The 17,485-nt window shown below is 35.5% G+C and overlaps 1 protein-coding gene across 3 annotated transcripts in view; it reads right to left on the bottom strand.

The window, feature by feature from the left end:
* The window catches only part of LOC105216953 (bone morphogenetic protein receptor type-1B), a 206,213-nt gene that overhangs the window by 68,375 nt on the left and 120,353 nt on the right, over window positions 1-17,485 (bottom strand). The window contains exon 1 of one of the 3 annotated variants that reach the window (XM_054226687.1): window positions 4,433-6,752. The exons of the other annotated variants lie outside the window; for them this stretch is intronic. Within the exon in view, the coding sequence (XP_054082662.1) occupies window positions 4,433-4,466 (34 nt within the window). The 5' untranslated portion in view covers window positions 4,467-6,752. Of the gene's footprint in view, window positions 1-4,432; window positions 6,753-17,485 lie in introns of those variants that run through there. 3 annotated transcript variants of the gene reach the window in all.

Raw genomic sequence — 17,485 nt, 5'->3', positions numbered from 1 at the left:
AGCTGAATAAAACTTTCTACAAATACTATATTATATTTAAGTTTTGGCATCACTTGTGGAGAAATTGTCGAAATCGGACTACAACTTTTCAAAGTCCATTATATCGAACATGAAGAACTCAGTGCCTAAGGGTAATTTTCCACCAAAAATAATCGTAAATCTCTCAGATATCTTAATTTAATTCAGAGGAAATCTTTTTCTTCTAATAATGTGTTTCTGTACCAAAAATGGTTAAAATCGGCTCATAACTCCTCCTAACTCACATATAGCTAATAATAGGTCTTTCAAAAATGCGATGGGATTTATTCAGCCTACTTATATCGGTTAATATGTGAGATATCATAGAAAAATTAAGTGAGCGTAAAATCTTGGATATAGTGTATCTTGATGTGGAAAATGAGTGAAATCGGTTGAGAAATTACCTCAGTTCTCATATACTATATTTATGTTAAGGGGCACACCTAGTGTGAAATTTCAAAAAAATCAATTTTTTTTGGTTCATATTTCGGTAGGTTACACCTATAAAAATAACATATTAAAATTTCAAATCGATATCTCAAATAGTTTTTGAGTTATAGCAATTTAAAGAGCAGTCGCTCGGTAACAGTGAATACGATCATTTTATTTTTAAAAGCAGGCCAAAAACGACCAAAATTTTGGGTAAAATTAAACTATTTTTTTAAAAGCCGCCATATTGTCAATTTTTGATTTATTTTTATCGTAGGTCATTGTACAGACAATATTATCTAGTTAAAGAGAATTTTTTTTAGATTTCATCCACGGAGAAGGCCGGAATCACTGTAGCAGTCAAGGACCTTTTTTCGCGCCGTTGGAGATCGACTATAACTTAAAAAATATTAATTTTTTTTTTCAAAAATTTCACTGTATATTCTTGAAACATGTATAAATATATTCTTAAAATTTTGAAATAATTGATAGTAGTTTTTTTTAATAAAAATTCCCAAAAATCACCTTTTTTAGGCCATTACACTTACTTAATATTTATTTTTTAGATATTTATCATAACAACTTTTTTAACAGTTTGTCGAATAATTTGAAAGTTGAGTATTCGCAATATTATGTGATATTTTCTAAAGAAATGCAATAATCGAGGTTCTTCTGCACAATATTGCAACAATAACCATACTCAAGCCATTATAAAGACAACAAAAAATCTATACAAATCAACATAAATGATGAAAATCAATTTCTCAAGCTCAAATCACTTCACTGCCTACAATATACATAACAACACAAAATTCCATCAATATCATTTACAGCTTTCCAGCTGTATCCTTACAATTTTCAAAAAGCAAAACTAGTAAATTACAAATCCCCAATGTACCATATAGTATAGTAAAACAACAACAAAATCGCATAAGTATAATACATTACGTTGAAAAACAACAAAAAAATGCACGCAGTTTGTTTGGAGAACAGGATGTGTTCGTTTATAATAAAAACACGCATTTCAATTTATCAAATCGTAGAATCTTTAACGGCGGGTCGTGCTGGCGAGCATACTAGCGATCGCTCGACCTGATCGAACGAGCGTGGAGCGTGTGTAACATGAGTAACATACAAATAAGTACAAGAAATGGCACTTACGTTGAGACGTATGTACGTACGTAATGTGGTGCGTTGTGGCAGAAATGTTGGGAAAGGACGAATGATTTTTTTTTTTTCAATTTTTTTTAATATGTAAGTGTGTAGGAATATATTTAAGTACTTGCACGTAATGTTATAGTGAGAAAAAATAATACAAGTAGTCTCTGTACGTTTGATTTTGGAGATATGCGTTGGTGTCGAATGACACTTATTTTTGATTTTTCACAATGGATTGTTTTTTTTTTTTTAAAGTGATATGATATTGTATTGAAAAGTGATCGTGACATGTGTAAAGCAGTGGAAGAATATTATCAATACTTAGAAAGTGTATGATAAATAACGTAATGAATAGTATCTAATCTATAAAGAAGTGTAATAATAAAAGATTATTAATAATAAAAAATTATTCATAAAAATAACAAAAAATTAAAAAAAATAAAATAAAATTACAAAATATTGATATGAAATGAAGAAATGTTTAAAAATAATTAAAATTTTAGTAAAAAAAAAATATAAAAAAAATAAATAAAATAAAATTTTAAATAAAATGAAAAATAAAAAATAAATAAAATAAAAAATAAAATGAAAAATAAAAAAATAATAATTATTAAAAAAAATTAATTTATTATTTATTATATTAACAATCGCATTGTGATTTTATTACACAATACTACATGTAAATTTAATAAATGATAAATTTAACAAAAAAAATATTTTTCTTTGTAAATCCCACAACAATCGACCACTCTCCACAAAATAATTAAGTAAAGTACAAATGTAAGAAAAAACGAAATCGTGGAAAATAAAGCATATTACGAGTATTACAAATCCACTGTTTGGCGTTTTTTTAAACCTTTAGTTTTTATGCACAGCACGACCATAACAAATCGAGATTAAGAATTTGGTATTGCCTTAACATTACCTCTACCACTACCTATTGTAACTGGCTGGGTATTTATTATTGTTGTACATTTGAATAGTAAGCATTAAGCAAAGTCGAGGTTCGAAACGAATTAAGCGGCCTGTCAGTTCGAATGAACGTTGATTGTGCATTTGTGTTTTGGTATTATTTGGTTTATTCTGCTATAATTCTCATGTATTCAATAATATGTTGTATTTTCCTTTCTCTATTTTCTTTTGTGTTTGAAACCAATTCCATTCTTTCTACTTGAAATGTTTAAATCGCATGATATGAAAAAGAAGTCTACTATTTGTTGTTGTTTCTTTATTTACTATCACTTGCCTTTCGCTCAAGTATTTTATGGGTTTTCATTTAATTTAACATTCACCGCTGGTTCGTGAGATTATTGGCTGCTGATATACTACAGGGTTTGTAATTTTTAAATTTACAATGACAATACATTTTATTACTGCTTTGGGTTTTTTGGCAGTGAATGTGAAGTGAAAGAATTTCCTGTGAGAATAGTTGCAAAAAATAATATTTTTTGAAGCAAAAGTTGCTGGCAAGTTCGATACAGGTGGAAGTCGTTTTTTGAATGAATCAAATTTGGTTGGTACTTTATGTAAGTGGGTTTGAAGTTATGAGAACCAAGACGTTTTTAATTCTATTCTCGAAAAACCGGCAGAGCAAAGTGCCCAAATCTTCTGCCTTCCAATACTCTAGGGACAATGATAACTTATACTCCTATATCTGAGATAATAATTTTGCTCTGGATAGGGAGTTTAATATACCTTTGCGATTTAACATGAGTCAGAAGAGTCTAGAGACCGCTCAAGAACTGACGGTTGATCAGGACTCATCGAACTCATATGAGCAGTAAACCGTAAACGGACGGTAGATTAACGAACTGATGATTGATCAGAACACACCGAGCTCAACCTGGGTTGATCAGGACTAACGCAGCTCGTTCAAGAACTGACGGCTGATCCCAACTCACCAAGGCCAACTTGGTTCAGAGGAATCTAAAGACCGCTCAACAACTGATCACAACTCACCGAGCGCAACCAGAGTCAGAAGAGTTTAGAGATCGCTCAAGAACTGACGGTTGATCAGGACTCATCGAGCTCAACCTGGGTCAGAAAAATCTATAGACCACTTAAGAACTGACGGTTGATCAGAACTCACCGAGCTCATATGAGCAGTAAAACGGAAACGGATAGAAGATAAACGATGTTATGGTTGATCCGAACGCACCGAGCTCAACCTGGGTTGATCAGGATTAACGCAGCTCGTTCAAGAACTGACGGCTGATCAGGAATCACAGAGCTCACATGAGCCTCAGCGGACCAACAGCAAATCATAAGCAGACAACGGAACCTTTCATAAACCAATGATTTACATCTGAGAAAGATTCATATAAATTCTATCATGAAGTATACGATTTTAAACCAGCAAGAGAATCTTTATTTTGAGTTCTGTTACTTTCTAAGTTCTGGGAGGCAATGAACTTCAATCCCTGACACACAAATTTTATATGAAACATTTATTGGAATGTTCGGAATAAATAAAAGTTTTATGGAAGATATTTACTAACTTTTAATAAAAAAAAACACTAATTCGATCATTAATTTGTAACATTCTCATATAGCCACACACAAGAATTTTATAATTATAAACGAAATATGAAATGACAATTAGGAGAAGAAATGCGAAAAAATGCATTAAAACAAAACTATGGTAAAACAAGACAATAGACCGTAAAAGCAAACTCCACAAAAATTAAAAAAAAAATAAAAGTAAGAAAATTTAACGAGTACGAGTATGAACTAAATAAGAAACATATGTCTGCCTATATAGTCTATATGTATGGAGTTTGAACGAAAAGCGCATAAAAACAGATTAAAATTTATTATTATTATTTACCATGTGCCTTCTTCTTTCTGGATTTCGGCGCCATTATTGTCGACTGTGACTCCGGCTGCTGCTGCTGTTGCTGATGATGATTCTCGTTCTCCTTTCGGCTGTTTTCGCTTCCTTTTTGGCTTTGCTGCACAACAGGCTCTGAGCGCGCTGTTGCTGGCCTTTAAAATCTTTTATAAAGATTATACAACAACAACCACAATAGGTCTATAGACCTCACTAATTCTTTTTTTTCGGTTTATTTTCTGTTCTTCTGCCACACTTCTTCTTTTTTAACTGCTAAGCTGCTGCACCTTCACAATACGATTGACCAAAACACCAAATACAATAACAACAACTACTGCAGCATTGCAATAACACTTATTTATTATATACGTATGTTGCATACGTAAGCATACGTGGTGTTTGTATTGTTTTTGTAGAATAGTTACAGGCGTGCAGCGTGGAAGATCGTCGCCACCGTTTAAAATACGAGAGCTGTGCTCATAAATAAATGTCTGTCTGTATGTATATGGTCATGCGATCGGCCAAGGTTCGCGCAGCTCAAGTTGAGGGAATCCAACAGCAACAAAAATAACAAAAACAATGATAATTTTTAACGAACAACAGCTCGAAAGTGATCAACAATAGGCAGCCGCACAGCCGCACAACACAATAATAATCACAGCAATAACTGCAACACCAATAACAAAAACAACAACAACTGTGATCAAGCTGGCGACAACGATGATGCTGGTGTTCTTATACTCGTTTGGCGATCAGTTATAACAACAACAACAGCAACATAAAAGGTAACCTCACAAAAGGTATACGGCTAACGAAAAGGTCGCCGGCTTCAAGTGGCTGGCTGGCAGTGTCGTTGTGTTGCTGCGGTCTGATGTTGAAGGCGTAAAGCGCGGGCTTGTATGTGGAGGAGGCGCGACGCGACGTCGGAAGGTCGACGGTATTGTGGCGTCACTAAAATTATGGGTCTTTTGCGCGAAGCTGAGCTTAACTCCTTGTTGTTCTTTGTTGTTGTTGTTATTTTTGCACAGATTTCGGTCTCTCGTACTTATTTCACAGCTCTTAAGCCGATTTGCAGCAGAGTTGGCGCGACTGATGGATGGTTGTCCGCCAAAGGATGTTTTTGCAAGTTTTTTTTATTTTCTTTCAACGCTTCTGCTTTTGTTGTTGTTTTTCTCTTTTGCTTTTGTTTTTGCAATTTTGCGTTAATGCGCCAATGTTGCGTGGTGTGAGCGCGTGATCACGTTGCGTTTAATTATAGGCGAAAGGTGACGCTACAAATCAGGTGAAATTTAATCCAGCAAGAAACTCGTGCCTCGTATTTAGCTAACGGTTTCTACTGCTGCTCCATATAGTGCTGCCAATTTGCATTTAGTCGTAAGCCACAAGCATATTTCCTTAACAGCGTAATGTCAAATGTGTGCAGTTAACTCGCTTATTTGTTTGTGTTGTAATATGAACTCGCTTGCTATTCATATATATTTTCCATACACAATCGTACAATTTATAATTAATATATGATTTTTTATTTTATTTATTTTTTTATTATTTTGTTGTTGTCAAATACACGCGCGTACGCTGAATATAACACAAAAAATTCATAACAACAACAAAGACACGTTAAATCGTCGAAAATAAAAGCTGTCAGCTTTAGCGAGTAACTCGCTTACTTTTTTTATATCTCAAACTGATAAAACGTAGCCGAAAAAGTTCAAATATCTATTTCATTGAACTTAAAGAATTCGTGCAGCATTTACGCTATTTATGCTTTTAACGCAGACACACGCGTACAAATATACACAGTTTGACACACAACACAACACAAATGAAATCAACAAATGTGTTTTGCTGTTATTTATAAATAGTTGTATAAAATTATTTACTATCACGTCTCGCTGCTAGTCAAAAATAGCACTCAATAAAAAATTCAATACAATTCAACAACACTTGAGCAAAAAACGCGTGCAATTTCGTTGAAAATATTTTTGTTTACAAAATTTCATATAAATTCATATGAATAAATATAATATAATATTTATTAAATTAAAGCACACGTCTGATTTTTCGTAATATTAAATTTTCAAACACTCGAACTTTAATTTTTTTCCAAATCACCTCTAAGTAAATCAGTAAACGTATACACGACGTCGACGACGAGCAGTTGTCTTCGCTTACAAAACTACCGGTAGATACGTCACTTCACACGTACGACATATCAGGTACTGAATGCAACAGGCAGCAATCTCATCACAACAAACCGTATTTGAGAGTTCTCAACGACGAGTCACCAAAGCATTTTCATGTATTTTCTGATTTTTCTTTTTTTTTTTGCTCTTACTACACTACAAGCATGACAAAAACACCAAGTACAACAGTGTGTTGTATATGGTACAGCGAGAAGTCAAGTCAGCAAGGCAGCTAGGCCGGTCGGTTCAATGTGCCGAATTCGGTTATCCATTACAGAGAGAGCAAAAATAAAATGTATAAAATAAAATGTTGGCTCTCTGCTCTAGAGAGTATGGAGCGCATAATGTTGGCGCTCACCCCAAAATGTGGGAGTGTGTGGAGAGTGAGCGTTGCAAAGTAAACAAAATACACAGTGAAAGATATTTTAAATTAGAAATCGAAAAATTTGATTTAGGGGGTGGTTGTTGGGCTACTTGGACAAAAACAAAAAAAATAAACATAGTGATTTTCATAAAGATTTTGGATATTTTGGAAAAATTATCTGCCAACGAAATTAATAAAAAATATTTTATATTAATTTTAAACTTTAGTTGTGTTAAACTGAGTTTGAAAATTTGTATATTAGGTGAGGTTGTTGAGTCAAAAGCCCTATTTTGAATTACGATCCAACACCTCTGCAAAATATCTAATAATAATATATTTGTCTAAATGCCTACAATAACAAACTTATGCGAATAACCTCTCGATATTCGACAAATTATGTATCAGATGTTGTATGCCGGCTCAATATTCCTGGTGTCCGTAGACCTGGACGGGACTTTACATACAATCAACGCACTCGTCTAAGAAAGAACACTATAGGGCGATTGATTTTCAACAATTCTTTAATGAATTTAGTAATCGATAGGGATTTAACACTGCTTAATGGCGTTCGACAGAAAAGTCCTCCGAAGTATTAATGGCCCGCTACGCAGGGGCGTAGATGAGTACCGAATTCCTTGGAATGACAAGCTGTATGAGTTCCTCGGCGATATGGATATAGTGTGGACCATAAAAATAAAGCAACTGCGTTGCTTGCGCATATCGCCGGAATCGAATGAGAGAATACTCTCCAGTGCGTAAAATATACAACACAGTACCCTCTGACGGCCGACGAAGAAAAGGACGATCAAAGCTCAGATGGAAAAATCAAGTGAATGTAGACTTGGCGAAGCTCGTCGTGTACAATGCGGAGACGACGCGGTCAAAACACACATAGAGATATCGCAACTTTAATTAAGCTTTACTAAGAAATTTTAAGGTAAATATTAAGCTTTTGTTCAATGAAGATTTGTTGGTTATCTTTGGTGTTTTTTTTAAATAGTAAAGGTCAAAGTAAAGGTACTTATATTTATAATAAAGCAGCTATTTTGGACATAACCCAAAGAATTGTATTTACATCTCGCGATAAATACATGAAAAAAAGGAAAAGGAGGATTCAAATATTTCAGGTTCAGAGTTTTATTAGCTCAACTTTTACCAAAAAATTTTTATTAGAAATTCGAATAGGTTTATTTAAGAACCTTAACACTAACTTTAAATTAAGCTGAACATTAAAAAGTAACCAAGCGGTTTAGATTTTACGGTCTTCTATCACTAAATAGTCTAATTAGGTACAAAATTTGATAGAAAATGAAAATTTAAACAGTGTCACAAGAAATAATGAATCTACCATGGCCATTCGATAGACTTTTTGTTGAAAAGTAGGTCAGAGGAAAATAAAATAAAATTATAAAAAAAAGGTAAAACTCTTTTCTTCAACGATGCTTTTTCGAAAATACATTTAAAACATTTTCAAAAATATTAGTGGATCTTATTAGAACTATTTTTTTCACCATGTATCCAAAGTGAGAATATACCATTAAGAGGAGCACAAAACCAATACGCGCTCTCTGCAGCAAACAAGTTTTGAGCAAAACAACAAACACATTGCGCGGCTCCCAAACAACACGAAACACTCACACACATACAGAGAAATCAAATATGAGAGTGAGCGGCAGAGTGAAGCATAAACACTCTCCCAAGCGATTTACGCCAACTGATAACTCAGCGAGTGCTCGGAGTGTATGACTGCCGAGTATCCAACGAAAAGATATTTATGCTCATGTAAATATATATGTTCTTATGGATGTATGTATGTATATATGTTTGTTGACTTGCGGAGCTGTTTGTATGTAAGTATATATTGTTTTGTTAATAAATTGTTTTTCAACTTGAATGAGCATAAATTTACACACAAACACACAATACGTATGAGTAGAGAGTGTGTATCTATGTGTCTGTTTACTTGTGGGTAGAATTGTAAATTTCTGTATTGTGAGTGGGGTTATGTGTGCGCACACGTTTTACCCTTCTTCTTCACCCACAAGCAGAATGGTTATATGCTCTCGCGTGTTGCTTGTAACTGTGTCTGTTTGTATGTATGTATGAACATTTTTTTCTTTTCTTTTTTGTGCTCATTTCTTATTATTGTGCTGCGGTGTTATTGTTGTTGTTACGTTTATTGGGGATTTCTCGACTTGGCTGGCAGATACAAATGCGGCTGGAGCAGCATAAATTCGTATGTCTGCCTGTATATTTATGCATTTATTATTCTTTATTTGTATGTATGTATCTGGCAATCGCAGCAAGCATGACTGGCATATCTCAATATTATATCTGATAGTTTGGACAGTTTTTTGTGGCGGCGAGTTAGCTGTGCTGCTGGCTGGCCTGCCTTACACCCTTGATATGCTGCATTGGGTTCGAAAATTTGGATGCTGTGGGGCTGAGGCGAGCTGGTCAGTCTTGGCATAAGCTAAAATAACAAAAATACTGATTTTTGGCGAGCACTGTATGTACATATATATGTACTCTAAGCGCTCTCTTTTCGTACCCTTGCGGCCTTTCACTTCTCAGCCTCCATCGTTTTTCAGCATGCATTTTCGTTGCTTGTTCCGGTTCAATATTTTGCATTTCGCGAAAACAACGGTACATACTTAAACACTGCTGCAATGTTGCAATGCACATGCAACATATGTATTTCTGCTGCTAAGCTCATGGACTTGCAACATACCGAGTATATTATTAGCAACGCCATTTGCTTGCTTTAATTGTAATTTAAGTCCATTTTAGCATTTTCTTGGCATTATTGTTTTTCTTTGCAGTTTTTAATTTCCTTTTTTCTCTCCTTTCCTACTGCATTATTACATACATACATACAAAAAATATATTTCTGATTGGGTATTACCGCAGTCCACTATTTCGACACGTTCTAGAGCATAACGATCACGTTATATGCCATGTCTAATAGCCACCACAATATGTACTTATGTTTGTATACAGACTTTTTACGATCGCTGTAAAAATACAGTTTTCAGCGCAACCAACGGTATTTTTGTGCATTCTTATTATTATGCTCCATTTTGTGGGAAAAAGTCACGCAAAAATAGCGATATTATTGAATTTTTTTATATGAGGAATTGCGGTGTGAGAGCAATAAATAAGACACGTAAGCAATATAAGCAACACGTGAAAATATATATCTATTTGTGAAAAATTATTTGCTTAAAAAGTTGGGTCACCAAAACTCTACCAGTCCCTCAAGTAGATATGTATACTCCAACAACATATTCCATATTTGAAACCTGTATCGAGAACTTGAGAGTATCTGACCGAACAAACAACTAGTAGAAAGAAACTAGTCCGTCAAAGATAAAAAGAGTATAGTATCCAATCCTACCCCGAAGAACCAACTACGTGTTTCAGAATATGAATATCGCCGAGATACATATGTCTATTCGTCTCAATTCAACTCCCTTCTGAAGGGTTTCAATATATATACAGTTTCAACCGACCTTTGTGGCAAGCAAAGACTCCTAACGGGTCAAAAGACCGTCACGATTCGATAATAGAGTCCAAACGCTAAATACATATGTTGTTCTTAAGTCAGCTGTTGTCAATTCCAATCCAAGAAGTGCTTAGCTGATTCCTCTTCGCCTGCAAACAACTTTGTCAACTATCACCAGGTACCTATTGGACAATGTGCAGTAAGTACACCAATGATTACCTTCCTGAGGGAAAACAACTGGAGGGATCGCGGCCCAAAAGAACCACAACTGTACGGGTTCTGGTTGTAGTCCAGCGTTTGGCCAAGCCGCTTCTACTCTGATGTCAATTTTACTAGGGTACGCTCTCTTCCAAGCTGGTCCGCTTACCGAAGAGTTTGAGTGAATAACCTGTTGCTTAACTTTACATTTGCTGGTCCGCTTACCGAAGAGTTTGAGTGAATAACCTGTTGCTTAACTTTACATTTTATTCCTCGATATGTGCAGCCTTTTGGCAACCCTACCTAGTCAGAAAATCCATTGCACCGAACTAGGATGTTGTCGTTATGAAGCAGATGCGGTATTACTGTATTCGTTACATCGATACTAAGGCGCGGGATTAATCTTTCGATGAATTATTATTTTGGAGAAAGCTTATGCAATCTTCTAAAAACACCTAACGGATAGAAAGTCAACAAAAGAAATACGATCTCACCTGGAGAGAACTTTTCGTTGCTGATGACATATTGTTATAGTCTTAAATGATTAATATTAAATCTCTCGACGAAGTAAAAGTCAAAACAACATGGCTAAATTAACCCGTTTTCACACACCCTTCGTTTGAAGGAATACAACACGTAAATCGTTCGAGTTTCTCAAAGACAGAACACGGTTTGTAGCTCTCTTTCAAATGATTGGGTATTCATTTGAAGAATTTTTCCTAAAATCAAAAATTTATAAACGATAAAATAACTCAATACAGTGATCCTTGACTACCAAGAAAGACTGAAGAGCTTTGCCGAAGTTAGTCGTTTTCCATTGTATCTATGATATCCTATGAGGTAGTAGACTACAGAGTACAATTTCCAGAATTTGATGAATTATAAACTCCAATAAATCCCATCCGCTACACCTGCCCCATTCATACAAGCTTCAGAATAATCCCACCATAATCCCAACGAAAGAAACAACTAAGAATTTAGTGGACTGCATTATTTATACAACAGCTGCTTTTCTAATGTCAACAACATGCAAATCAAAAAAAAGTAGAGAAAGAAATATTTGGAGCATTGACAGCCAATACCCGCATGCGGCCACTTCAACTCGATGCGTAAACCAACTATCTCAGCCTATATGTGAACGTAAGTAAGTATCTATAAGTGTCTCCTAATCATAAAACAGAAGTGATTGTCAGTCAAAAAGCGATAAACGCGCGTCTTCTAGATAAGCGGCAATAAAAGAGGAGACGGAAAAGAATATCATAAGATATTTAAAACCCTTTGGTGTTAAAATAGACTCGTAAAAAGTGTAAGAGCGTTTTTTATGAAGCTTGAACACACCGAGTGTGGAGCATTGGTGCAACTCATGTGCGCGGCACGACATGCAACTCCCAGCGGTGTGAAGGCAACGCGCCAGAATTGAGTGGGCTATTTTGGTGGGTATACAGCGAGATCGCGCATTCAATGGTGCAGTGGAAACGCGAGTAAAGCAAAATCGAAAAAGTGTTTAAGCGCGCTACATGACTCCTACACTTTGTAACAGATCACACCTCGGCTGTTGTGCGGCAGCCGACCGACGGTTGGCTTTAAAAGTCGGTGCGGCACGGCAAACGTACGTGATTGTGCGCCGCTATTGGCTGCTTATGGCGGCGTACTACCTTGTGTCTTTGTTGTTTAGTATTGTGTTTTTCGTGCTTTTTTGTAGATTTATTCCTTACGCGAGGCTTGGCCCTGCTCGTTGTTAAGGCAACCAGCTGCATGGTGTCTGTGCTTCTTTCTCCTAGTCGTGGGTTTTATTTCCTTTTCTATTACTCTCATTATTTTCCACATGCGACACTACACACCTTTTAGTTTATTTCGAATTTATTACGATTTGCTCTTTTATTCATGTTCTTATGAATGTATTTTCTCACAAAAATAAATAGAAAACTGGAGCACACGTGTTTGATGATAGGCGTTGTGAAATTTGTGATCTTTATAGCAAAAGGTCCCAGGTAATTATATAAAGGGTAGTGCGATCGGAATTATCTTATTCTTTGATGATGAGGGCCGGTCTTCTTTTTACTGGTTTCGTTCCAAACTTTGCGAATGATAAAAATCTGTTCATTTGTAAATATATTAGAACAAAACTTGCAATATCCAATTACTTCTCGCAAGATGGACTTTATTTATTCGAATATGGGATTCTAGATGGGATTAGTAGATCGTGTTCGTCAACTTTATTGCGCCATTCACATCAGATAAAGGATCTCATTGTCACAGGATCGATTTAAAGGTGCGATCTTAGTGCACACTTACAAGCTCAACATCACACTTGCAATCTATTATATTACCCCCATAAGGGATATCGAAAGGTCTAACAGTTCTCTTCATTCCCATGTCCTTTGTAATCCTTGTTAGACTTTATAAGAGAGAACAAATATTCCGGAAAAATGCCCTGAAAACGTGGTAGTTTATATAACGAGCAGGTGTCGCAATAGATTACTCAGGAATACTACCTCTGTCAGGGAGGCAAGCAATCCTTTGGATAGCAGAGCGACAATCGTGGTCATGTGCTTTCAGACTGTACGCTCAAAGCTAGTCAAGAAGTGCATATCTATCACTATCTATCTATCACAAAAGCACCAAGCTACTTTAGTATCAGACTCGTTTGGGTTCCAGGCCAGGTTCCAGCAGTATAGCTGGGTACTGCAGAAACGATGAGCTGGCGCGTTAGGAAACCTCATCATCATCTCATCCGATTGGGAGTACATGTGCAACTGCGATATCACTCTCGGAGGATCGCAGGAGATCTACTGAACTCAGCTCGCCATGATGGTAGTACCCTACTTGATAGACTTCCATACCGTGAAGCTAAATATCCTATCGGATGCAAATTACCAAATTTGCATGGAAGAAGGTGAGATTGAAACCTCGAGTCACTTTCTTCTTCACCGTCCAGCTTTCGCTAGACGGTGGCTGGAACATCTTGGTAGAAGGAACTTTTGCTAACCAGTTGAATTGTCGGCTCTTTAAGGTCTTCAGCATCTATTTCGAAGAGTTTGCAGTATCACAAAGGACTGGCGACTTTAGCAGTCCAAGTGGGATCTCTTGTGGCTTTGACGCAGGGATCTGCCCTATAAACTATAATGTACGTTTTGGCAACAAGGGACCGACTCTCTTGAGAAAATCATTATTTTCACTTTGAATGGGGTAATGAAGACTAATAATTTTCGTTGATCTTACAGGCACAAACTGCAGTGAGGAATCAAACTTCAACTCATGAAGGCCTCGAGATTAATAAGGACCATGATATTTAAGTATGTAGTCTCTTTCCTGGCAAAAGTATCTTTATAGCAGGAAGTAGATCCTAAGTTTCTGCAACTACGAAAAAGACCTGGTTCTGAATCAGTAAGGACTTACTTTACTGTTTATCTGTGGATAACTCTACAGACAGTTGGAGGAATTCGATTTCGTATACTCGTATGGAGGTCAATCATACATTCGCAAAGTGTTGATTTTTTCAAAAATAACTGTATAAGTTGAGACATAAATAAAAACGAATTAAATCCATTTGTGAAATTCATAATATTTTATGTATCTCTCCCACTGATATAATATGTGTGCCACCATAAGCAACGCAGATAATTTTATACAGAGTTACCATTCACGCCCGCATTTTGCCATTGTTTATGAATATTTTTGTCGTTCGTTTGTTTCTCTGGCTTTAACTTTGGACAAAGGAAAAAAATAAAATTTGTCGTTTAAATTAATTGGTATTTATTGTGTCGCATTTTTGTTGCGGCCATAAAAACTAACACGATTTGCCTTTGTGGCGCGCGTATTTCATTAAACATTTGTGTGCAAATTTTCTAAAAAAAATAACAAAAAAAAAATAAAAACAACAAAAAGAGATTAGTGAATTAATAAATAGCTGGTTGCTAATTTCATTTTGTTATATTTTAACTTTACTATGTTGCGTGTGTATTTTTATACCAACGACCTTAGCACGCGTTTCTTCAGCAGTTAATATTTATGCACAAATCTCGATATGTATATGTGTGTGTGTGTCGGGGTGTAATTGGCGTATTTTGTTTTATGGCTCATGTTTTGCATGACAATGCATAATTAATGAATTATTATAATTAAAAGAAAATTGTTGTTTATTCGCTATTGACGGAGACGGTGCTTTAATAGATGTCAAAGTAGCTGGCGGCTTTCTTTTCTGAAGTGAAACGCAGTTGTAAAATATAGAAGAGTTATAGTTTTCAAGTCGAAAATTTTTATCTCATGATCATGAGATTTTTTTCCTAAAGAGAGTAGGAAACTCCTGAGAGTATTTATATAAGATATACCCTACTGAAGGTAATTAATTTTAAAAGACCGCTTCCTAAAATTTTAGCTTTTACTGGTAATGGGATTAAAACCCAGAGTTAACGGCGAAGTAGTCCTACTTTCATTTGGTTTTCGCCAAAAGAATTCTACAATAAGCTTTAGGATCACCATAAGATACTTCCGCACATTTTAATTCTCCGACCCTTTTATGATCGTGTGTATTCCGATATCCAAAAGCACAGATCGCCAGACTCGATTCCTACGACGACGGAGATAGGAGGGATTCTACCATAAGTTTTAGGTTCACCCTAAGTGACTTCGCCGTTATTTATTCTTCGACCCGTTTATTATTGTGTTTATTTCGATAGCCGTAACCCAAATCCTTAGACCCGATTCCGACGAAGGTTAAACTCTCAGTGTTTTTTCTTGAGTTTTCGGTGTCCTTAGTTCTGGAGTTTCTCTAGGTCCGCCTAAAATTCCACTTTCTTATAAATAGAAATCGTCATGGCCATCGAGCTGTATACTTTATTTTTAGTAACTGTATAGTACTATACGTTTGATCAAATTTGTGCAGAGCCATAATAACAGGCCATAGTGAATATTAATGCCTTAGAATTCTATTTAGTTTTCAAATAATAAAAGGTTATTCGTCAAAACTTAGGAGTCATGTAAGAGTAATGCTGGAGAAATTACATCTTTTCTAGTCTGAACAAATTTAGAATAAGAGCGGTTTGTCCTGTTTACTGATATTTAAGAGGTTTCTGTGACAATTTTGATCGACACCAACCAAACTGGTAAATCTGTACGAACTCTAGGGTAGGTCCGACATACATATTTTAAGTTTTCTTTGTGACGTTTCAGGATCCATAATGATTTCATTATTCTAAATAGTTGATTAGTAATTTAAAGATTCGCAATTTAAAAGAATAAAAATCTGCATTTATTTTCTTTTTTCGTTCACGAGGTTGAATATCTGTACACACTCTAGAATTGGACTGGCCGATCTCGTTTTGGAGCACTGTTTCCACTCGAGGAGATCGCCGAGAATAACTCTTGCCGGAAAAGGAATATTTACAAAATAAATAGGAATATTTTATCATTCACTCCTTTTATCCCAGGATTTCAAGTATCAAGCCCAAGTGGTCTAAGAAAATGAATCAGATACATTGAAAGTACAAATAAGAAGATTCCATCCAATTTGTAGTACGCTCTTTTTGGTGATTCCAGCTTATTTATTAAACAAATAATGTCTGGATTAGTGATTCTTATAAGATTTTACTTGCTTGTCGATGGTTAATAAAGCCTTAGTATTAATATTAACCTTGGCGAGGAGTGTCAGAAACATTGTAGTGATCTGGAAGGCACGACACAGTCCTAGAGAAAAGAGTATGTCGAAACCACTGAAACCACCTCAAGTTAACACCACACTTCAGACAGTTAATAAACTATAAACAATCAAGCGCTACAATCGCTCTAAATGAGGTTTTTAAAAGTCAAAACTGCCACTAACGCCCAATATCAAGCGCACCATTAATAAGTATGTAGCTAAGCTTAAAACCTTGCTTGTTTATTTAGCAGCTGATAAATTAATATTATTTAAATTTTTAAACAATATCTTAATTATCGCTTTTATATTATTAAAAAAAAAAACATTTAATTGTTTACCAGTTTTCAATAGCTTTTTTGCGTTTTATAATATTTTCTTGACGTCTTTTGTGTTGCGTGGGTTTCACCAGCTACCGTTAATACAACTACTGTGCAGCTTGACTGGCTTACCGCTGTTTACCTGCCTGCCTGCCTCTGCCTTGTTATCAGCTTCAGCTTCAGCAACAACAACACTACTCATATATTATTATGATTATTTTTAGTTAATAACATATCGCTTCTGTGCGCTTATTGACTGGCTTGGCAGCGCGTTTGAGTAGCTAAGCATGTCTGTCTGTCTGGTTGTGCCTGGCCACTCCATTGATGTCGGCTGCTTTCTAACATTCAGTTAATTATAGGTTGCACCATTTTTATAGTCGCTACTGTGTTGCTGGTTGGTTGGTAAGTGCTCAACGTAGTAAATACAGCGGCTGCGTCGCTTATCCACTTAACGTTTTAAAAACGCGCTTGGAAGATCAGCTCTGTGGGCTTTGTGGTGGCTCGAGTTGATCGCTCGTTTAGCCAGTACTTGTCGCTTGTTATTTGTAAATCCGCCCCCAGGCAGTGAAACTGTCATTTATTTGTGAAAACCCCATATCAAGTGCTAATTTCTCATGTGTTTAGTTTTAATTTATTTAATAGAAGGGTATCGCCCAAGTTATTAACTAACTTTCGCTTCGACGAGTAGATGAGGCTTTAGGAATTTCTGTATAATTTGAATTTTGCGTTAGAATAACAATAATGACAATATATTATACATATTTCATCATAAAAAGCTTTATTCTACTGAATTTTATAATTGTGGGTTCGAATAGAAGAAGATAAAACTTGTCAGTTCAGCTGTT

The sequence above is a fragment of the Zeugodacus cucurbitae genome, chromosome 3 (assembly GCF_028554725.1).
Source record: "Zeugodacus cucurbitae isolate PBARC_wt_2022May chromosome 3, idZeuCucr1.2, whole genome shotgun sequence".
NCBI classification, from domain to species: Eukaryota; Metazoa; Arthropoda; class Insecta; order Diptera; family Tephritidae; genus Zeugodacus; species Zeugodacus cucurbitae.
The sequence above is the reverse complement of the archived record's forward strand: the minus strand, read 5'-3'. Positions and strand labels throughout refer to the sequence as shown.